The sequence below is a fragment of the Coenobita brevimanus genome, chromosome 57 (genome assembly GCF_032717465.1).
Source record: "Coenobita brevimanus isolate Jiangsu-jjx chromosome 57, ASM3271746v2, whole genome shotgun sequence".
NCBI classification, from domain to species: Eukaryota; Metazoa; Arthropoda; class Malacostraca; order Decapoda; family Coenobitidae; genus Coenobita; species Coenobita brevimanus.
Window position 1 is genome coordinate 56,123,366 of NC_137010.1, and position 24,586 is coordinate 56,147,951.

Below are 24,586 nucleotides of genomic sequence, written 5' to 3' on the forward strand. Positions count from 1 at the left end.
ACACACTTTCTCAAACTCATCCACCAAGCCTTGCAGCTCCCCTTCGTCTTCACTCAACAACACAGTATCATCTGCAAACAACAGTACAGGGAGTTTCCAAACACTATCCTCTCTCACCAGGGCCACTCCAGCATCCACTAACCTACCTTGTACCTCTTTTATTACCCCATCCATGTACAGATTGAACAACCATGGAGACATGACACATCCCTGTTTGAAACCAACTTTCAAAGAGAAAAATTCACTTAGTTCACCATCCACACACACTGCAGCCTTCGCACCATCGTACATACTCTTCACAGCATTCAACAACTTCCCATCTACTCCATATATTCTTAACACTTTCCACAATCCTTGTCTAGGTATGCTGTTTTATTTAAATATCTCAGTTTTTTCAGTAATTCCCAAAAATATATGCAGATGGTTTGTGCTTGCGCTTTGTGACATTGCACGGGCTAAATATTTGTCAGATTGCGCATTTGCGCTTGTGCGAGGTAGCGAACTGTGGATTGCACTTTGTGCTTGAGCAAGATCCTTCTTCGTTTGCGCTGCCCACCACTGTAAGTTACACACATGAAACTCAAGAATTAACATAAAAAACACCCAGTATTTGAATTACCACCAGACAGATTCTATGACAGGATAGGAAAACTCAATTACAAGATAGGTGGGTTGGTGGATAGATTGAATGAGTGATTGTTTGCATAGTTATTTACTTGATGAATTGATATATAGTCAGGCTTATGATATTTGGTGTACCATATATATTTTTGAAGTAGGGAGGTAGAGAAACCTACATCCACTAGACAGCTGATAAAGATAAATGGAGATTGAGATGTATAATAATTAGGTAAGTACTGTAGTTACAAGTGTTAGTTCAGTGGATGATTATTTACACTTAAAATGTACGATATATATCTATGGTTAGTACAGTAATCCCTGTACTTCCCGGACGCCCACTTTCCAGACTCCCCTCTTACCGGATATTATGGGCCTGGACCTTCGGAACCCAAAAATGGCCAAAAAAAGAAAAAAATCCCCCCAAAATCCGAATTTTTTCCCACCCAAAATTTGAAATTGCCGTGCAGTGCCGAACAGCTATTACACCACAGACCCTCCCCCCTTTCCTTCCTCCTCCCCTCCCCTGTCAGGGTTGCCATTTGGTATTTTTCATTACCTAATGTGGGCCAATTTGGTCATGAAATATTTGTTTGGAAATGAATCAGAGTAATGCATTACCAAACGGATTTTTCACATGCATGAGGATACACAGGATGGAGATGGTGGATTGTTTGCTCTCTCTGATTAATCTGCTACCCTACATAGTGTGAAAATAATCAACATGCTGTTAAATATAAGAAGAGTGATTACATGTATTTCCACTTGTATATATAATTAGTGAAGAATAAATGCTAGCTTTACGAATTTGGTAATGAAGAGTTAAATTTGGTAATGAAAACTGAGGAGTTTGGTAATGTGGCCATTGCGATCTGGCAGCTCTGTTTCCCCATCACCAGCACCCAAACAGTTATTGCCTAACTTCGATCGTGAATGGTAGCTTATCGTAATGGAAGCCACACGTGCTCATTTTTTTGTGAATAAACAGTGAGTAAACTCCAATACCTCTCCACTAGACCACGCAGAAATTTACAGTGTTGTGCAGTGTTAAGAAATTAGAATTTAGTGTGCAAAGGATTAACTGTGGAGTGCAAACCTGGCGGTTGAAACTGGCCTGATGCAATTAACAATGTGCAGTGTTAAACAGTTATAACTCACAGTGCAAAGAATTACTGTAAGTGCAGCACAACACTGGATTACTGTACATGCTTCAAGAGCATTTTCACCACTGCCAAAACCTTACAAAAGGCGGCCACAAACGTGCTGTAAGTACCCTGGCTGAGGTCACTTCTGATTCCTCATTCTTTGGTTTCTTTTCATTTATATCATGCTTTATGTCCATTATTGGTGTAAATAGGGTCTTAAATAGGTTTAAATAGGTGCTATGCATGTCCAGTAGGGAGCTATTTAGGTGGCTTTCAAAGTTAGGCTGGGTTAGGGTCCATAAGTACCAGTCCAGGAGGCAGGGGCCCACTATCTGGATGGGACCACTTTCCGGACATGCCTTTGGCTCTATTACATCGGATAGTGGAGGGATTACTGTATATATATCTTTCTTATATTTACGTTTATGTGAAGCTACAGAACGTGGTGAATGTTTTTGGCTTATCCGAGAGAGCCGGGATTCTGGGGACTTGAATGATGAGTGAATGGAAATGTGGCCCTTTGGACTGGGCAAATTTGGGCTGTCTGGACATTGCTACTCCTCACCCTGCCCTAGGATGGGAAAGGAGGTTCAGATGATGATGATAATGATGATGATGATGATATTTTTTTTGTAGATATGTCTGTGTATCTGCTTACCATTAGATGTTTATTAATTTACATCTGCCTTTATTTGTATATTTCCAGGTGTTTGTTCCTGATGGTGGAGCGTCTTCGAGGTGAGAGTGGGACCGAACGTAGCCTGGCCCATGCGTGGCTGGCTGCCTCCCTCCAACGCAGTGACACAGCCCGCATCTTTGACCCCATACTGGCCCTGCTTCTACATCCCCACACCCGCAGAGTTAGCGTACAGCATGTCAACATTGAGAAGCTGCCCCCAGCACCCCCACAGCAGAATAAAGGTGTGGTGGAGGAGGCGAGGATATACGCAATAAGCTCCGTTGGTGGGGAGGTGATGTACCATGTCAGCAAAGAGGGTCGACATCCACAGCAAAACCAGAGTAGACACACAGCACATAACCCCACATCAAGACACATTCTTGCCTTCACGTCGATTAGCAAGGATAGCAAACAAGTCATCACACACCACGCCAACTTCACCGAGTTTGAGATGCCGTCGAGTCATAGCCAGTCACAGCTTCACTCACCCATATCCCTTATGATAAACCCCTTCACACAGCACCCCTGGATTGACATGGAGGACCTGGCCAAGATGAACAAGCCACTGAATCTTGCCAATGCCGTAAGAGTCCAGAATGGGAGCTACCAAAAGTCATCTGAGTCTGTGGCATCAGCGACTACTTCGCCGGAGGAACTGAGGAAGAGCAGAGCCTCGTCTGTCGGTGTGGAGGAACTAGAGAAGGAGCCCGAGGAGGTTGAGGAGGAGGAATGGACCCCTAGAAGGATAGGTCAGAGCATCCTAGAGGAAATATTGGAGAATGTTTTGTCATTACAGGTTAAGTATGAGGAGAGTGAGTGTTCTGGCAGTGAGAATGACACAACATCACAGTCAGCGAGTATTGAGGCCACGGGATCTGAACTAAGTCGTCACCCTTACCACTCACACATGCTGCTGTACATGCAAGTGGTGGACAGTGGACAGTGCCTCAGCGGACTGTCTTTGCTGCGTAACCTGATTGAGGCGCAGCCCAGAAGTACCCTCTTGACGCTCTCTTCAACCAGCATCAGCTCCATGCCTGGCTTCTCCCCTCTGATTATTCTCTTAGCCAGACACCGGCGCTCTGTTTTTGGTGATGGGTTTGATGGAGGTAATGCAGCGGAAATGGTGAGCCAGTTCAGATCAACCATGTACTTACAAGTAGTGCTGACAGTGTGCCTTTACTACCTACGTTCATACTATCCGTGCCTGCCGCATCTTCGGCTGAGGGAGGAGCACCTGCGGGATAATCGTGAGGTGCAGGTGGCGGCTGGGGAGGTGCTGGTGTTGGTGTTCTCCCATCTGGCTTCGCTGGTGGCCGATGCACCGCGAGGCTTTGTCCCGTACATCAGTGACCTGCTCAACAAGTGCAAGGTACAGAAGTGTGTGCTGCACTGCCTGCTGTCCACCGTGCATGCCATGACACCCCCAGAGGCCCTCACCACCCCAGGCCAGCGTCGTTCTGCTGCCTCGCTGGAACCTCGTACTTTCACAGAGGAGGTGCTGGAGTATAACTGTGGGGCACTCGGGCAGTCCCCTCCCTCTGCCCGACTTGAGACCTACCTGGCGCGGGTGATTGACCTGACCTTGGCTCTGATCCGCCTAGAGGATGTACTGGCGGGAGACCGGGGCGAGGGGGCCAGGGATCCCTTGGGCGTAAGATCCCCCGAGGGTCCCAACACTAAGTATCAACCGGGGCAGCCCATCCCCAGTCAGGCCATGTTCATGCAGGTGGTGGTGACGGCACTCAGTCAGCACCACCTGCGCCACCTCCACGCCTCATGGCTCCACCTGTTCACTGCCGCACTGCCTCACATGGGCCCTGCCTTGCCTTCCAACACCCTCCGCCTCACGTACCTTCTTTGTGAGTTGCTGGAGACACTGGCATGCCACTACCACCCAGGCTCACCCCTACCCACTACACCCCCAGACTACACCCTCACCCTCCTCCACTATCTCACCATCACAGTCCACTTCTGTCTCCTCGACCCCACTCAGAGCCCTGCTTTTGGTGGCACATCTTTAGCATCATCATCATCCCAAGCATCATCAGGAACATCGGCAAATTCACAATCAGCCGGACAGATACTTTATAACCTCCTGCATGTGTTTTCCCCGGGGGGCGAGATTTTAGACGCACCGGTCGATAACAGTACGCAGGACCCCCAAGCCTGTGCCCGCCACACCCTCCTCTCACATCTCCCTCGCATCATCTCGGCACTTCTGGCTCTGTGGGGTGCTGCTGGTCAAGAGCAGGAGTCTTCACCTTATGTAGCCGGCAGTAGGAAGGGCGTCAGGCAGCAGATTGTGGACCTACTTTCACCCATCTGTCACCACCAGACCCCTCACCTACTGGCAGCTGTCAGTGTTGTTTGGCAGGTGAGGAAGAGAGAGAGAGAGAGAGAGACTGAGAGAGACAGAGAGAGTACTAAATAGATTGGGATAAATAAAGACAGATTAGTTAAATATATATCTTGATATGTGAATGATTTTTGAAGATTAATTACATTCTTGGCAGGTGAGGAAGAGAGACAGAGAGAGAGTACTAAATAGATTGTGATAAATAGATACAGATTAGTTAAATATTTATCTTGATATACAGTATGATTGATTTGTGAAGTTTGATTGATTACACTAAAAAGATCATCTATCTGTCTATCTATTGCCAGACGCCTCAATCCCGTTTGGGGTGGCCACAAACAAATCGCCTCCAAGTCGCCCTGTCCCCCGCCATTTCACTGCCCTGCTCCCAACTCACACCCCCCTCTCTCATGTACCTCTCCACCCCATCCCTCCATCTCATCCTCGGCCTCCCCCTCCCTCTTCCCCCCTCCACCTCACTCACGTACACTCTCTTTGTCAGTCTTTCACCCTCCATCCTCTCCACATGGCCAAACCACCTCAGTGTGTTCCTCATAACGCTTCCTATCACATCCACATCCACACCACAACGCTCCTTTATATCCTCATTCGTCAGCCTGTCTCTCCACGTGACTCCACAGGCTTCTCTTAAATAACTCATTTCCACTGCTCTCACTCTTGACTTGTGTCCTTCCAACAATGTCCAAGCTTCACTTCCGTACGTTAGAGTTGGTATCACAATACTGTCATGTATAACTTTTTCACTTCCATGCTCACTTCCCTGTTTCTTATCACTGCTTTCAAAGAACCAGCAACCTTTCTTCCCTGCTGTACCCTTTCAAGCACTTCACCCTCCAAACCTCCATCCTTACTCATCACACTACCCAAGTACTTAAACGTACTCACATTTTCCAATTCCTCACCATCCAACCTCACTGTACATTCACTAACTTCACCTCTCTCAAAGACCATCACTTTACTCTTCCCTACATTCACCTTTAGATTCCGTTTCTTACACACACTCTCAAACTCATCCACCAAGCCTTGCAGCTCCCCTTCGTCTTCACTCAACAACACAGTATCATCTGCAAACAACAGTACAGGGTGTTTCCAAACACTATCCTCTCTCACCAGGGCCACTCCAACATCCACTACCCTACCTTGTACCTCTTTTATTACCCCATCCATGTACAGATTGAACAACCATGGAGACATGACACATCCCAACTTTCAAAAAGATCATGCCAGCTTAAAAACAGAGGTCATTGCCACCATACAGGAATATAGAATAAGAGAAGTGGGGTGAGTGGAGCTTGTTTGCAGTGAAATATATTTGTAGCACAGTGGAATCTAGCCTAATATAAGTTGTATGAATGATGGTTAATACAACATAATATGATGAAGTGAAATATGTATAAAATTTAGGAGAGCTGTTTTGTGTGTGTGTGTGTGTGTGTGTGTGTGTGATGCTCTTGTAGAACTCGAAATGGTTTCAGAGTTGATCTTGATTTTACATTCTTGCAGCAGTATACCTTATGAATATAAAAGTCTGCATTTTTAGTTTATGTCCTTCCACGCCATCTTCCTTGCTATCAGGGCCTTGGAGCTGCAGCAAATGAGGTACTGAACAGCAGCGGAAGTGGTGGTAATGGTGGAGGGGGGATGATACCAGTCCGTCAGAGTGGACCTGGTGGACTGCTGTGGAGTGGGTGTGTGCAGCAGCTGGCCTTGGTGGAGATGATATCGTTGCTGCGTGTGTTGCCGCTCCACACCCTCGTTGCCACACTCAGGCAGGTCGTCAGGCAGCCACCCATTGTTGAAGGTGCCAAGCAGGTGAGGATTTTATTTTTCTTATGAACATTTCCACAGTGATTCCAACCATCATCATCATCATTTTTGGTTTTGTATCTGCTTTTTATGTAGCATTGATCAAACAGATTCATCTAGTACTACCCCTCCACTCTGCTCTGTTCTGCATCAGCTCTCTAGTAGTAGTAGTAGTAGTTCCCTACGCAGTCTGGCCAAACTGCCTCGAGTCCCTTAGGAAGGCTCTCTAGTGATACCTATAGGTCTAAAATCATCACACACACCATCTTATCCCATGTCCTCCTTGGTCTAGTTCTCCATTGATAGTCCAAACCCTCTGTACTTCCACACCCCCTCACCAAACTCTGCCATTCTATCCTCTCAGCATGTCCAAACCATCTCACTCTCCTTTTTAATTACTTTCTGATGCTTTCTGCGCCGGTTTCCTCCTCTTTTTTCTTCCCCGGTCTCCTTCTCTTTGTTCTCCCCCATTTATTTTTTATACAGCAAGGGAAAGGAGTGAGGTACGGAAGTAAATGAGGCTAGGAAAGTGCTGAGTGACTGAATAGGTATGATGAGATGTGTATAGAATGCACAAGATGACTCTGCTACCCATTTTTTGGTGATAACGATTGGAATAAGTACAGTATCTGGTTGATGTGTTTGAAGTACTGTACATCAGTAAACAAATGCCTCAGAATATATGTAAGTGGGTAGGCTTGTGAGGTGGAGCCAGGATTTCAGGGGCTTGAATGATGTGTGAATGATTGTGTGGGCCTTTTCACCTGGCATGCTGTCTCTCTCTGTCTCTTTCTCTTTTTCTGGACCCTACCTCACCCCATCTTCACATGGTAAAAAAGTGCATGATGATGGTGAAATTCAAGAACTATTTCAAATTTCACTGACCTTCTTAAAATTTTCAGTTTTGGTAGTTAGAATTAAAGAAATATTTCATCATTATACTGAAGAGTTTGATTTGTTTTTTATGATGCCAACAGTTTATCATATTCCATCCACCCCCAGATGATATAAATGCAGTACAGTAGAGGAAGGACCTTTCATGCAGAGATTTGAGTCTCCATGCATCGTATCACAATTTAACATCCCTCCATTTCATCCTTGAGAGGGAGGGGGAGGCCAAGGATGAGATGGAGGGATGAAGTAGAGAAGTATATGAGAGAAGGGGGTGTTAGCTGGGAGCAGGGCAGTGAAATGGCAAGGGACAGGGCGGCATGGAGGCAATTTGTTTGTGGCCACCCTTTACGGGATTAAGGCGTCTGGCAATAGATAGATAGATAGAACATTTATATTTTACTCCTGTCACTCCCGGACAATTTTTCTACAGCGTATAATGGATCTCTCTCAGCCAGATGGTTAATTTTTGTATCCAGCTGGCTTTGGACTTAGATGAGGAGACTGAGGAGGCCTTTTCTCCAAGTTCATTAGTTCACTTACACATCAACTGAAGGCTACCCAGTTAATCCTTACTGTACATGTAACCTTCTTTTTATGCAGGTTTATTATACAGAAAATGCAATGTAATGTTAAAGTTACAAGCAGAAATACGTTTTTGTGTTCCATCAGACTTTTCTTTGTTTTTCTTTAGACTTTCTTTAACTCTTCATTTTCCAGTGTGTGTGTGTGTGTGTGTGTGTTTTCTAGAGAGACTGAGAGAATGACAAGAAGAGTGTATGTGAGTGAGGTGGAAAGGGAGAGAGGAAGGGTGGAGAGTGAGGACGAGCTGAAGGGATGGAGTGGAGAGATATATGAGAGAGGGGGATATGAGTTGGAGGAAGGGCAGCAGAATGGCAGAGGACAGGGTGACATGGAGGTGATTTGTTTGTAGCCACCCTTTATGGAATTAAGGCATCCAGCATTAGGGATATGCATAGATTTTTTTTTAAATTTGAGGACACAAGGTTGGAGGAATGTTGGAGTATCATTGATGTGTTATCATAATTTTTAATGGGGGAGGCCAAGGATGAGATGGAGGGATGGAGTGGAGAGTTATATGAGAGGGGGTGTGTGAGCTGGGAGTAGGGCAGTGAAATGGTAGAGGACAGGATGACATGGAGATGATTTGTTTGTGGCCATCCTGTGTGGGATTAAGGCGTCTGGCAATAGATAGATTTGTTCAGTTCCACATAGCATTGAAAAAAAACATACAATACATTATTCCCCCCTTCCCCCTTTCCAGACGCTGCCACTGGAGGTAAGCGTGCTGCAGGTGTTCCTAGTGTACGTGCAGCAGTGTGAGGGGCCGCAGCTGGGGGAGTGCTGGGGGGCCCTGCTGGCTACTGTAAAGGAGGGCACACTCTCCCTCTCACCGCCTGCACAGCTGGTCCTCCTCGCCACACTTAATGAGTTCGTCCAGCGCGCCCCAGCATTACAGGAGAAGAAGGATATTAAGGAGCTACAGGTTAGACTTTTTTTTTTTTTCAAATAAAGGAAGTACAGTACATCACTTTGTATGCACAGTCCTCACATACAGTCAGAGATGTTTGCAGGCTTGAGGCAGCTTTATGTGAGAAATGTTTTTGGTGTATAACTCAGAGGTTAAACACAGAATAGATAAATAAATCAGTAAATATACACTGATTTCTGACATCAAAGTAAGTTTGTAATGAATCATGAGCACTTTAATAATAATAATAAAAAAAAAAATCTTAATGAATCAACTTTATGTAAAATTATTCCTAACAGGGACTAGCAATGCTGTACCGGTATGTGTTATTTTGCATTTAGCACTTCTTCTTTCTATTGGTGGTGGTGGTGGTGGTGGTGTAGTGGACCCAGGCTTATTTGTACAAGACCCTAGTGAGTCCATAAGTTGTCCTCCTCCTGCTGTCCACCATCATCCTTTCAGGGGATAGGATGAGGAACATTTGTAAAATTGGGCAGGTGTAGTGGTGTGACTGCACGAACATATCCTTGTCTAACACCAAATAGGAATACCAGTAATTATTAGAATGGCTATACTCTTTGCTTTAACCAGGTGTAATATTGCAGTGCCTCCATCTTAAATCCTCAGCCGTAACAGAAGGTAAACGCATGAATATTGTGCTAGTCAGGAAGAAGTGCTGTGGAAAGGATGTAGAGCCATATTGTGCTATGGTGGTACCACTCTTTGGGTGGGACACGAACCTCTGTACAATGTTGCCACATGTTCCATACCCGCCATGTGAACGGCTCTGATGTATGTAATAGGCATCACAATAAGATAAACACATAAGAATATAATGGTAACGTGTGTATTATAATATATGAAAGAACAGTAAACTTATCAGGCGTAAAATATATATACGGCAATCCAGAAATGTGGCATAAATATTTTACAGTGTTGCTAAAAAAAAAGTAGTCACTTTTATTGGCTGTTACCGTATTTCTGGGGTGGGTAATAATGTCACAATTATGATTATAAGATAATGTGTAGGAATATAAGTAAAAATATGCCAATTTCTTAGTAAAAAAACATTAAACCCTCTTGAGCGACAACACTCACACACACCCAGTCCGACCTGGCCAGAGCTTCCTCGTATCACCTGAGTGGTGTGGAAATAAAGTCAAATTTACAATATGTACATTATAACGTAAAAGAAAATAACCAAAATGTATCCTAAAATACCACAGACGAGAGGGGGGGGGGGAGGCAGTCCAGGGGCAGTGTTGAGTGCAGCTGAGTGAGAGATGGAGGAAGGGAGGGGGGGAAGGAGGGAGAAAGTGATTGAATGAAAACAAATCATGGCGCCACAACAGCGAGGTCATCTGGCGCCATATGTAAAACAATAATATTTTTGATTATAATTAGATATAATAAAAACAAAATAAAGAAATGAAAGCACAAGTTTATGTCACTCATAAAAGAAACAAAATTCCCAAGGGTGACGCACATCTCCCCCCAGGAGAGAGAAAGAGAGAGAGAGAGAGAGAAGGCAGGCCAGGGGCAGTGTTGAGTGCATTGTCAAGTTGAGGGAAAGATGAAGGGAGGGAAGGAAGGAGGGCGAGAATGATTGAATGAAAACAAATCAAGGCGCCACAACACCGAGGTCATCTGGTGCCATATGTAAAACAATAATATAATAAAAAAAATAAAGAAATGAAAGCACAAGTTTATAAGACACGTAAAAGAAACAAAATTCTCTAGGGTGACGCACATCTCCCCCCAGGAGAGAGAGAGAGAGAGGCATCACGGGTATGGAAAACGTGGCAACACTGTACAGAGGTTCGTGCCCCACCCAAACCGCCAGTTTAGAGTGGTACCACCTTAGTTAGGAAGAAGTGCTGTGGAAAGGATGTAGAGTCATATTGTGTTAGTCAGGAAGAAGTGCTGTGGAAAGGATGTCAAGCCATAGTATTGTCATATTCTGCCACTGAGCTATGGAAAATAAGCTGCAAAAGGTTAAAAATCTCCACCCAGTTAAAACAAATGAACTGTAGATATAAAATTTCAGTCTCTTTATCTTGCATGCTGAGCTGTAACAGGAGATTAATGCATCAATATGGTGCTAGTCAGGAAGAAGTGCAGTGGAAAGGATGTAGAACTGCAGCCTCGTCCTATTCTGCCTTTGAGTTACAGGATGGGTTGCAAAAGGACGATAATATCTGCTTAGTTAAAATATTATGAAATGTAGCCATTTTTCTGTTATTTAAAATTATATGCTGCCAGGGAATTAGGTCGTTCACGTAGTATTAAAACACTGAATCAGGTGACAGATTATATTGATTTAGTAATGTGATCTCCAGGTAGTGTATTCAAATTGGAATAGATTTTTTGGTTTGGGGGATTAGATGTTGCTTTGATTATCCCCTTGAATATGAGAGATAGTTTGGGTTTAATAAAAATCGCCAGAAGGTAGTAAAGAATTAAGAAATGAAAAAGTAATGACATTGAGGAGGTTCACTGATCAGCACTACAATAATTTAGCCTCAGGTCCCCTGTGCTCTGAGGGGAGCAATATGCAGTGGTGTTTTGTTTTTATTTATTTATTTATTAACTTGGTAGAGGTTTTCATTGTTTGGTTTAATAGTTTTTCCCTGCAACTCTTTGGCTTAAATAAGCCAGTCATAGGATTCTTCACCCTCTCCACAATAATTATTTGTGACCAGCATCATAAAATAGTGTTACTGTAATCTCTTGTTATTTAGTTGCTCATTGGTAAAATAATAATAATAATAATAATCCATCCAGTCATCATCCAATCCTACTTTGCCCCATGAGGGGCTTAGGAGCCTGGGGCTAGGCAAGTTGGCCCTGGCACTTAAGATGAGAGTGACCAGCCTCACTCATCCCTGAGTGGCATTATGTGAGCAATAAACCCCAACCACCCCTTGGATATAAACCTTCACTGGCTGAATCTGATTGGAGTGCCTTAATTACCCACTAAACCACCAGGTGCCATAATCTGATTATATGGCTACCACCCAGCATAGTAAATGGTTTCATGGTGTACAGGAAACTGTTTGGCTTGTCACTCAGTGTAGGCTAGAGTCACCTGTAGACAGAAGGAAGGGGAAAGAATGACAGAATGAGAGACAGAAGAGGAAGGATGGAAAGAAGGAAGGAAGAAAGGAAAGGGTAGGCACCCGAGAGCAGCACTATGTCGAGTAAGTGGACAGTGAGCGCCCCCACCTACAACCAGTAATAATAATAATAATAATAATAGTAATGATAATAATCAGGTTACTTATTTCTCAAAAGTGCCAGTTCAATATTAAGGCTCTCCATCTTTCCTAGCACTTCTTTGTTGCTAGCATCATACTCTGTTGTTGATTTGATGATATAGTGGTTAAGATTCCCCCATTGGAGAGAACCCTTAATAAGTGTATAGGTTTGAAAGATTATATAATAACACAAAGGGAAGGAGGCTGTTCATTTGGTAGCCTAACCTGGGTACTCTTTACATTGCAGGGGGTGATATTGAAATTACTATTACCATTCTTTTTCTGTGCCTGTCCTCCTCTCTTCCTATTTCTCCCATCTTTCCTGTCACTTCTTATTGCTTTTCTTTCCTTTACAGGTGGCTTTACATTGAGTGACAAGCCAAATGGTTTCCTGTAAGCCAAGAAACCGTTTAACGCTGGGTGGTAACCATATAAACCAAACCATACGTGCTCCCTACTTGTCAACAAGTGGGTTGGTGGGGGGTTAGTGCCCCACCCCGTAAAACAAATAACTCAAAGTCAAGTGGCCACCCCTTAAAGGATTATGGCATCTGGCAATAGATAGATAGATAGGTTTTATACCTTTATTCTTTAATCTCCTGTTAGCCTGAGAACTGCTACATCCATCCCAAAATGTTTTGAGGAGGACTGCACCATTTACCTATCTATCACCAAACGCCCTAATCCCACATGGGGTGGCCACAAACAAGTCGCCTCCATGTCGTCCTGTCCCCTGCCATTTCACTGCTGTCCTCCCAACTCACACCTCCCTCTCTCACAGACCTCTCCACTCCATCCCTCCATCTCATCCTCGGCCTCCCCCTCTCCATGCGTTATAAAATATGGGCTGAAAATTTAACCATGCTTCGTTCTGGTGCAAACAGGTAACTGATGACTAGAAGTGGATCATAGGGAGCTTCATCCAGGCACTTCCAGCCTGTCGTGCCATTTCGTATCCATAAAACTTGTCTTTGAAATAACAATAAAGAAAAAATACCTAAATTTAGAATGCTTATAGCTAGATTATGGCACATTTTGACTTTAATTTTAATGTTCTTATACCATCTCACATTTTCTATGAGACAGTATGAGTGAGAAGTCAGTCAGAGAAACTTTAAAAAAAATATACCGGTACTCTCTCTCTCTCTCTCTCTCTCTCTCTCTCTCTCTCTGATCATAACCCACAGTTCTCATGTCAAGACTCAGCATTCAAAATAGTAGACCAAGTTAAAATGGATAGAGTGTCAGTTTTATTTTTTTTCTGTATGTTTCAGGAGGTATCGGGGAAGCTACTAGAGTCGGTGAGTAATATCGCCGGGTCTGGACTGGAACCCACCACTTGGCTCCGACGCAACCTTACTGTGAAGACTGATAACGCCGAGCGGAAGGACGGTGGTCATGGTGAGAGAGAGAGAGAGAGAAGCAGACAGACAAAGAGGAGAGACAGAGAGACAGATAGAAAGTGAGAGAGAGAGGAGAGACAGACAAACAGACAGAAAGAGAGAAGAGAGAGAGAGAGGAGAGACAGACAGACAGACAGATAGACAGGCAGACACAAACAGAGAGAGAGAGAGGAGAGACGGACAGACAAACAGAAAGAAACAGACAGACAGAAAGAGAGAGAGAGTTATTTAAAGCTTCATAAGTCAGATAGACCTAATAACAAATATCAGATGTTTTAGCCTTAATATTGGAAGAATTCAGTTCTCTCAAGTTGCAAAAGATTGAGAGAGAGAGAGAGAGAGAGAGAGAGAATTATACTCTCCACACAATTGTAAACTACCAATATAGTGTATTTATATACGTGTGTATTGCTGTATAGTACTATTTTATACACTCCTATTAGACTGTCCTCATGTAATGCAGTACACTGTTCTCATATACTGTTTTTACAATACTCTGTTACGTTGTATACTCAATCAAAAACTATCTTTACATAGACAGTTGGTGGTTGCACAAGGAGTGGTATTATTTTTTTTTTTTATAACAAGTATTTCTAAATGGATATTTCACATGTGTGTTATATATACACTGCACTCGCCTAACTCAGTGTAATTTCCTTCTGAACTCATCCCATGAGTTGGAAAAACATGAGTTAAAAAAGAACACCCCTTATGGGGAAAAATGTATTTGATTCTGCCATCCTGTCAGGTAGCCTAGCACAACATTAACGGAACCCCTCTTAACACCACTTAACACTAACACCCTGTCTCAGAAGTATGTACTGCATATCTCAGAATGATAATAAACAATAATTAAAAGACATTACATATCCTTGTATGATAATAAAAAATACAGAAAAGCATTTACCTAAATTTTACTGATGACAGTGCTTACGTCGACGAGAGATGGGTAGCGGTTTCGGCACACTAGCCTAGTTGCAGTACTGGCCACTGGGTGTAGGTGGTGTGGGTGGAGACAGCAATGTTCTGATTGGCTGCACAGTCACAAGGACTGTGTGCTTAAATATGATTGGCTTCCAGTCGCAAGTTGTGGCTACAATACCGTGAGTTAAACATCTCCTCAGAAATAAACTATTTTCTAGTGGAATAATGCAAGTTAAAGCATTTTCTGTGAGTTTGGTGATAATGGTGACTTAGATAAGGACACCGTGAGTTAGATAATTCGTGAGTTAGAAGTCCGTGAGTTATGCGAGTGCACTGTATTTGTGGTTTATGGTTTGATGAGGGTAATAAAGGGCATTTGCAATGATAATTTGACAGGAGAATAATTTTCAAAATGTTCGTGCTTTGTTTTAAAATGGAAAGAGGAAACTGGTAAAGATCGTTTTTAATTGAGTGTAGAGTATATTAAAATGCTGATGTTGTGCTGTGGCCCCAGGATTATCTAGACGTGATCCCAGTGGACTGTAGGCTGAAACTACCCTCCTCTTGTACTCAACCATCCTCCATGAGGGGGATAGGTAGGGAGTTGAGGAATGCACGTATAACCAAGGAGAAAAATAACCCAGTAATATTATAGCTACTGTTTTGATGCTGTACCTCTCCAACCATAAAAATAATGATGATGACAACAATGATGAGCAACAATCTTTTGCTGTCATCCTCTAATCTACATTGTTGTTGTGTGTGGAGTGAACAGATGCTACAGCGTACAGTGTTGCGGCGCTGAGTGTGTTGGCGGAACTGTTGGCACCGCTACTGGATGTATTGTACGTGAGTGAGGAGAAGGACAAGGTGGTGCCTCTGTTAGTCAACATCATGGCACACGTCATACCATACTTACGCAACCACACGTGAGTTTATTTTCATCGTATTTCATGTTAGTTAGTCCATTTATCCTAGTGGTATCCTTTGTAGTTTATTCCTGCTGCTTCCCAATGATTTTATTCAGCTAAGGAAGGCAACATGTCCAGAAAGGTATTATTAAGGTTGCATCTAAGTCTTCCATGTCACAAAGTCAGTCCTAAGCAGACTAAAATGATCAGGATATGGCAGTACACTAAAATTATCAGGATGTAGTAGTAAGAAAATGTCACATGTGTATTGTAATGACTGGCTGTCACACCCTGAATGTTGGCAGGCATCTCTGTTATACACATGGGCATCCGCAGGGGGGGCAAGGGGGGAGCAGTTGCCTCCCTTGGAATTGGATGGCTTCAGTTCTTGTTCAAGGATGACTGAGTGATTTAAGTCAATTCATGAATTCTGTCACTATGCATTTGATGTAAGTCATGTAACTCATGTAAGTACGTATATGCCTGTGTGTATTTGGAGTGTGTGTATTTTGATATAACCACACATATGTTTAATTTCTTTTATTTTGCCCCCCCCCTTACAAGAAATCCTGCGGACGCCCCTGGTTATACACACTTCAGTCTTGTTTTGTGGGGCCTGATGTACAACTGATTCTTAGGCCCAAAACACACTTTCTGCCTCTGTAGAAGTGACACTCTTCATCATATACAGGGAGGGACCATTATATGAGTGGCATATGTTAATGGAAGACTCCTCAGACAGTGGAAACTTGTATAACGGAGTGGAAAAAATAAAAAGAATCACAAACTTCATATAATGGAGTACATAGATTTGTGGGAAAAATTAGGTTAGGTTAACTGACCATGTTTGTGTTGCAAATTTGGGTCTGAGTTGCCCATTCTCACATAGTGGATGCTCATATAATGGGACCCACCAGTATTTCACATGTAGGTACAGCTGTGGAAGGCATTTTGAGTGTAGAATGGGCAAGTGGTTATGGAAACTACTGCAGTGGCTTTGTTTTTGACTGAGAGGAGCTTTGTATTTCATAGAGGGAACCTTGGTAGAGTGCCAAAACGTGAGAACGCAAGAAAGGCTGCTTGTAATGAGGACTGTATGTAATTTTGAAACATTTTCCCTCCACATCAGACGAGGGAACATGCCAGCGTTGTCAGCGTGTTGGCAGCTGTTGTCGTCGCTGGCAGGGTACCAGTACACGGTACGGGCGTGGCGCAGAGACGTACTGGACCTGCTGTTGGACCCCCAGGCCTTCATGATGCTGCCATCCACCCTGCCATTCTGCCGCACCACCATTGACTACCTCTGCACCCACGACAAGAATGTTTTTAAGGAACTTTTGAGTGTGTATCAATCGCATTGTGTATTTTTTCATCTTTCTGCATTAGATGCAAGATTCATAGTGCTTGCAATTTTAAAACTATGAATTTCAAAGTAATGAGCTTTACTGTAGTGTAAAGCACAGTGTTAATTAAGGATGTTCAGAGCCAGAAGGGTTTACATGAAATATAGTCTTCATTTGTGATACAGTTTGCCATAGGATTGTTGTCCTTATGGAATATTGTATGTAGGCAAACCATACCCATTTTCAAAGGCTTGATAGAGGGGTGTCTGAAGGGATGGAATTTATATCACGACAAAACTTCTTTGTATTGAAATTTGCTTTTTTTGGCCCTTTAAACATACTGAACTTTCTCTTCATGTATCAGACTCAGTACAGATAAGCTGAAGAGTCATAAATTAACCAAGTAACCCCTGCTTAACAGCCAGCATTTTTAAGTACCTTCTTGGATATTCATGATTAGCCTACCAAACTTTTTCCCTCATGTATTGAACTGTATTTTGATGTGCAGTATGTCTGCAGTAGAGGACATTTTGATGTTCTTTTTCCATCCATCCATCCATCCATCATTCTTCTTCTTATTTATTAAATAACTGTGTTCTCAGGCCAAGAGTGATGATTTTATGGATATTCACCATTCTTGTAGCCACACATCATCCCAATGGCAATACTGTAGTGCACCTAACATGAGTAACCCATTTAGTGTGAAGGTATATGGAAGTAATGCGAGTATAAGTGGCTGGGGAATGGCTGGGAGAAGGAGGGAGGTGAGAAGACAGGAAGAAATCAGTAGGATAGAAGTTGTGGAAGCAATGAAGAAAGTTAAATTGGGGAAAGCCCCAGGAATTGATGGAGTGTGTGGTGAAATGTTGAAGCATGGGGGAGAGATAGTAGTAGAATGGATGTGGAAGATGTGCAGATTGGCCTGGGAGGAAGGTAGAGTCCCAGAGGATTGGAAGTCAGGTATAATTATTCCCTTGTACAAAGGAAAAGGGGAAAAAGAAGTGTGTGGTAATCATAGGGGCATTTGTCTTCTTAGTATAATAGGAAAAGTGTATGGTAGGATACTTACTGACAGAGTTAGAGAAAGAACAGAGGAATTAGTTGGAGAAGAACAGTGAGGCTTTAGGAAGGGAAGGGGTTGTGTAGATCAGATATTCATTCTTAGATCTTTAGTGGAAAAGTTTCTAGACGGGAAAGAAGTTGTATGTGGCTTTCATGGATTTGGAGAAAGCATATGACAGGGTGGATAGACAAGGATTGTGGAAAGTATTAAGAATATATGGAGTAGATGGGAAGTTGTTAAATGCTGTGAAGAGTATATATGATGGTGCTAAGGCTGCAGTGCGTGTGGATGGTGAACTAAGTGAATTTTTCTCTTTGGAGGTTGGGTTGAAACAGGGATGTGTCATGTCTCCATGGTTGTTCAATCTGTTCACGGATGGGGTAATAAAAGAGGTACAAGGTAGGGTAGTGGATGTTGGAGTGGCCCTGGTGAGAGAGAATAGTGTTTGGAAACTCCCTGTACTGTTGTTTGCAGATGATACTGTGTTGTTGAGTGAAGACGAAGGGGAGCTGCAAGGCTTGGTGGATGAGTTTGGGAGAGTGTGCAAGAAATGGAATCTAAAGGTGAATGTAGGGAAGAGTAAAGTGATGGTCTTTGAGTGAGGTGAAGTCAGTGAATGTACAGTGAGGTTGGATGGTGAGGAATTGGAAAATGTGAGTACGTTTAAGTACTTGGGTAGTGTGATGAGTAAAGATGGAGGTTTGGAGGGTGAAGTGCTTGAAAGGGTACAGCACGGAAGAAAGGTTGCTGGTTCTTTGAAAGCAGTGATAAGAAACAGGGAAGTGAGCATGGAAGTGAAAAAGTTACTACAGGACAGTATTGTGATACCAACTCTAACGTATGGAAGTGAAGCTTGGACGTTGTTGGAAGGACACAAGTCAAGAGTGAGAGCAGTGGATATGAGTTATTTAAGAGGAGCCTGTTGAGTCACATGGAGAGACAGGCTGACGAATGAGGATATAAAGGAGTGTTGTGGTGTGGATGTGGATGTGATAGGAAGCATTATGAGGAACACATTGAGGTGGTTTGGCCATGAGAGGATGGAGGGTGAAAGACTGAGGAAGAGAGTGTATGTGAGTGAGGTGGAGGGGGGAAGAGAGAGGGGGAGGCCGAGGATGAGATGGAGGGATGGGGTGGAGAGGTATATGAGAGAGGGGGGTGTGAGTGAGTTGGGAGCAGGGCAGTGAAATGGCGGGGGACAGGACGACGTGGAGGCGATTTGTTTGTGGCCACCCCAAACGGGATTGAGGCGTCTGGCAATAGATAGATAGATAGTATATATATATTTTTTTATTCTTGATACATCCAGGAGTTTTTATTAAATTCATGGTGGAGCTCCTGGGTCAGTATTCTACCTATCTACCTATCTATCTATAGCCCAACGCCGTAATCCCGCAAGGGGTGGCTGCAGACAAAATGCCTCCAAGTCGCTCTGTCACCCACCATTTGACTACCCTCCCCCCAACTCACTCCCCCCTCCCTCATATACCTCTCAACTCCATCCCTCCACCTCATCCTCGGTCTTCCCCTCCCTCTCCCTCCCTCCACTTCACCTACATACACCCTCTTAGTCAGTCTTTCATTCTCTATTATCTCCACTTGGGCCAGTATTCTTTTCAGTTGAGGAAGCTCCCTAACACCTCTTCCTAAGCAACTTACCTTGCCTATTATTCCTTATTATCCTCTTTGGTATCATTTAAATCATTCCAATACCACCATACAAAGGCTAAAAAGTTTGTTTACATTTTGGTTGATTGTGCTCGTCCTCAGTGTCTGTCACAACATGCGGACGCTCGTCTTTAGGGGGTTAAATCTTTCCAGTACCACCATACATAAATAACATACAAATTGATATTAACCAGCCAGTTAAAAAATAAATCGTTAAGGAAGAGATGCTAGGGAGCTTTCTCAACTGACAAGAATATGTACCTTCGAAATCCTTCTTACAGTATTTCCCTGAGTGCTAGAGACCATTTTTTGTAATATAACTAGAATCAGCTTATAGTAGCCGGAATAAAGTAAAATAATACGTCACTGTATGGAATGTGTTACGGTTTTTTCTAAGGCTTCGTTGTATTGTGTTGGCAGGTCGTGTGTCAATGTCTCAGGGTGGATCACTAAGCCTCTTCTCAAGCAAGGAGTCGGAGTACGAGACCAGGGCAGGGCTGCTGAAGAGACTGGCGTTTACCATATTCTGCTCCGAGACTGACCAGTACATGAGGCACATACCGGAGATACAAGGTGGGTGCTGTGTGTGTGTGTGTGTGTGTGTGTATGGATGAGGGGTGGATGGCTGGACGGATAGAATGTGTGTGTGTGTGTGTGTGTGTGTGTGTGTGTGTGAGAGAGAGAGAGAGAGAGAGAGAGAGACAGACAGACAGAGAGATCATAGTAATTTAGGTTATCAGGTATTCATTTTCATTATTTAGATGGGTACCTGGTATTGTAGAAACTTTAGAGATTTTTTACAGGTTCAATCAAAGGCAGCTTGAGATATGTTTGGTACACAGTGGTGGATCAAGGGGGGAGGGGAATCCAGTCTCAAAATTTTCAGCACTCGTATTTTGGGAGGTTGAAAAAAAAAAAAAAAAAAAGAGAGAGAAAAAAAAAAGGTCACTTTGTAGCTCCGTATGTGCAGCTAACGTATCCAGTAATTCACAATAAGTACAATATCTATCTGCCTATAGCCAGACGTCTTAATCCCTTAAGGGGTGGCCACAAACAAATCACCTCCATGTCACCCTGTCCCCTGCCATTTCGCTGCCCTCTCAGAATAGCATGGGACAGGTGCTTCTTGTATAAAACTGAGCCTGTAAGCCCCTCCAGTCTGGTAGTGTATGATTGCACTGTGTTCCTGCAACCTTTAGAGGATTTTGTTAACTTCGGACTCTATTGGACTCTGTCAGATACGGTTATGTGAAGCTACAGCATGTGGCGAATGTTTTTGGCGTATTAGGTAGAGCCAGGATTCTGGGGGCTTTGAGTGGTGAGTGGGTGGAGGCAAATTTGGCCTGTCTGGACATTGCTATTCCTCACCCAGCCCTAGGGTGGGAAAGAAGGTTCGGATGATGATGATGATGGAAAAACTGTTTATAGTAACAGGGTCAGTTACATCCTTTGTCTACCCCTTCGCAACCTGATATTACTCTCTAAGTTTAATTAAGTTATCTAGGCAGTAAGAAGAAAAAATTAGGAATACATCATCTGATTGAAGGCGTTACGATTGTGAATAATGAAATCCCCCTCCCACACCACAGAACGTCTTGCGGAGGTGACTCGTCTGGGCCAGGTTGTGCCGTCGCTGGTGGCTGAGGTGCTGCTGTGCTTCCGTGTGCTGCTGCTGCGACTCTCTCCACGCGGTGTTACGTCCCTGTGGCCAGTCATCATCACAGAGCTGGTGCAGGTGTTCCTCATGATGGAGCAGGAGCTGGCCACTGATACGGAACAGTTCAGGTGGGCATGGGGAGGGATTAGGGTATTTTCTCTCTCATGTGTATCATTCTTTAATGCTTACCTGTATCTTTATGTGATTTATATACTCATACCTATTGATCTTACTTTCTCACACTTACTGATATTAGTTATAGTGCTTACTTTTTCTTTCACTCACTTATACACTCACATACATGTCTCTAATAAGTCACAGTATGGGCCCACAGTACTCATTGGCACTCACACATAGTTACAGATACTTGTTACACCTGCTTTTGTCTGTACTACAATTTACTATATTACATTTCAGCATTTCAGAATTGTGATGTTATTGTGCATTTTTCTTTTAATAATTATATGAAGTCTCTATCACTATGTATGTGTTAATTTGGCCGTTATACTTAACAAAACTTTGCAATTTTCTTTAGTGTGAAGGCCTTTGAACAGTTACTTGAATAGACAGCTCATGTAATATAAATCTCAGTGGTATTTATGATCTAGTTATTAATAAGATGTTAACTGGTAATATGAAATTTGATTATAATTGGGAATACAGTATTTATAAAGTCTAACTGATGATAAGAAATTTGACTTTAATGAACATACTGCCTGTGAGAGGAACTTTTATCTGTTTCCGAACCTTTAGGCCTATCTGTCCCAGCCTAATCATGTCAAACTTCACTCACCACTGAAAGCTGAAAGGCATTCTTGTTAAATGAATATAGTATGGAAGGGAGCTAAAGTTTGCATCATGGGTATTACAGATGAATATAATGCTTTTTTTTTTTTTTTTTTAACAGGTGAACAGAAGTGAAAACAAATTTAATTTAAAAAAAAAAAATGATTACTTAGTCATGGTCAAGGGGACTTATTGCCAAAAATTGCTCAAAAAATAACCTTCAAAAATTGTTAACCTAGTTCCATGAACACAAGTCTCATTTTCCGTCCCTTTTTGCTTAATTGTTGCTGCATAGTCTCACATAGCGTTCCTTTCATGTCTCCTAACCCATGGCCTGATAGAAAAGCTGATAAAAGATAAGATGAGTGAGTTTTTTCTGTGTGTAAGCTTAATAGTCACACAGCATTAACTTTTGGCACTTCTCTACAATCCTGCCTTTGAGAATAAAAGCACCGTGTGATGTCAACAAGGGATTAGTCCATTGTGTTTGACTGTGTACCTCTTATGCACTTGTAAACGTAGCTGTAAGGGTGAATACGCACAGATAATATTAGTGTATATTTAACAGATGATGGTCCATAGGTACGTGTTTAATAATAGATTGTTATTCTTTTGTTTCTTCCCTGACATTTTGCACGTGATGGTGATGGTGGTGGTGGTGCGTGTTCTGCAGCAAGAGGGGGGGAAGGTAAAACATTGGTGGTACTCCTCCATTCCTTTCCTCCATCCTTCTCTCCTTCCCTCCATACCTTCATCCTTCCCTCCATCCCTACCTTCATCCCTTCCCTCAACTCTACCTCTCCCTCTCTCCCTCACTCCCTTACCCTACATCTCTTTCTCATCCCTCCTTCAATTTCTCTTATAAATTACCTACATCCTTTTCCTCTGTCTGTACCTTCCTCCATCCAAACCTATCCTTCTGTCTCTCCAGTTATCTCTCTCTCTCTCTCTCTTGAACAAGGAGGATAAATAGTGGTACTCCTCCATCCTGTCCTTCATATCTATATTCCTACCTCCATCTTTCCTCTATACCTCTTCTTTGCCTCCAGTCCTATCTTTGCTTTCCCTCCAAAAGTCCCTCCTTACCTTCCTCCTTCTACCAAACATCTCTTCCTTCCTCCCTACCCCTCCACTGTCTTGAAATCTGCTTTCTTACCTCCATACCCTTGCCTTCTTTCCTCATTTTCTTCCTCCACTGCTGCCTTTCTTCTCTCCCTACTCCTCCATCACCTCAGATTACCCCTAAAATACCTGCCTCTTTTCCTCTTTCCCTCCATCCTTCTCTCCATCTTTCTCTACTACATTCCCTTTCCTACCTTCCCCCTAGATTTCTTCCTTCCTAACTACCTCTTATTTTCCTCTGAGTGCCTACTTTGTATCTACCCTTCTTTCTATCCGTTCATCCTTACTTCCATTCATACCTCTCACTCTTCCTCCATCCATACCTTTCTTTCTTTCCCTCTCAGAATGCCTGATAACTTCCATTTTCTGTGTTTACTTACGTCACATCCTCCCTCCCTCCAGTTACCTCCATTGCATTGCTCCTTCTCTTTAGCCTCCCTCCATACCAACCTATCCTTTAGCTGTAGTAGTAGTAGTTGTTCCCTAGGCAGTCTGGCCGAACAGCCCCGAGTCCATTAGGAAGGCCATGGCCGAGACCGGGCTTTCCCACAGAGCTCTCAAAGAGTGTATGTTGTGTTGTTGGCGTAGGTGATTGTGTGTAATGCAGTCTTCCATAATGTGCTTAATAGTATGGGGTGCTGTGTTGCATCCTGGACAGGCATCAGTGACGGAGTCATCCAGCCTCTACTGGTAGCTTAAGAGGTCTGGATGGTGCCCATATCTCAGCCTGGCCAGGTGGACCCTGTCCTCATGAGGGAGATAGGATTCAGAAGGGTGGATGTCAGGAGGCCGTGCATGCAGCTGAAGTTGTCTTTAAGTGACTGAATGGAGCGGCGAGTGACAGGGGCGCACCCAGGAATTTTCTAAGAGGGGGGCCCGTAGTGAGGTGAGGTCAGGTAATCCGATAATTATGGGGAGGTCACCTGCAGGTTTAGTCAGGGAGCTGCTGGCTCATATGTTACTCTTTGTTTGTACTTGCCAATTTTTCATATTTTGCTGTTATCGAAATAAATATATATAAATTTTTAAAGGACCCACAGAGCTAAGGGGGGGACCCGGGCCCGGTGGCCCCCCCCGGGTGCACCCGTGGCAAGTGATCTGAGTGTGGATATGCTTCTGGAAGCTGGTCTGAGGTGGGCGAGGGGGGAGAGATGACAGGATTTGTGTATGGTATCGTGTGCTGGGTGTTGTTTTGATGTTCCCTGGTGTGGGTGGATGTGCTGCCATGTACAGTAGTGGATGTTGTGGGTTTGTGGAGGCTGCAGCAAGAAACTGGGTGCCTCTCATGTCTAGGTGATCCTTGACTTTGAGGACTTTGGTTTCTTGATGTAGGTGGTCCGTGGGTGTAGTAGCTGTACAGCCTGTGATTATTTTTAGGGCCTTGTTCTGTATGGTCTGTAGAGTGTTGTAGTGTGTTTTGGTGAGGTTAGAAGCCCAGGCA

General features: G+C 43.5%; 1 protein-coding gene across 1 annotated transcript in view; it reads left to right on the forward strand.

Annotated features, from left to right (window-relative positions):
• Positions 1–24,586, forward strand: part of LOC145402347 (protein DOP1A) — a 57,580-nt gene that overhangs the window by 22,327 nt on the left and 10,667 nt on the right. The window contains exons 10-18 of the mRNA XM_080274494.1: positions 2,470–4,819; positions 6,398–6,634; positions 8,805–9,026; positions 13,543–13,669; positions 15,371–15,524; positions 16,636–16,847; positions 20,001–20,153; positions 21,170–21,365; positions 22,697–22,711. Of these exons, the coding sequence (XP_080130620.1) occupies positions 2,470–4,819; positions 6,398–6,634; positions 8,805–9,026; positions 13,543–13,669; positions 15,371–15,524; positions 16,636–16,847; positions 20,001–20,153; positions 21,170–21,365; positions 22,697–22,711 (3,666 nt within the window). The remainder of the gene's footprint in view (positions 1–2,469; positions 4,820–6,397; positions 6,635–8,804; positions 9,027–13,542; positions 13,670–15,370; positions 15,525–16,635; positions 16,848–20,000; positions 20,154–21,169; positions 21,366–22,696; positions 22,712–24,586) is intronic.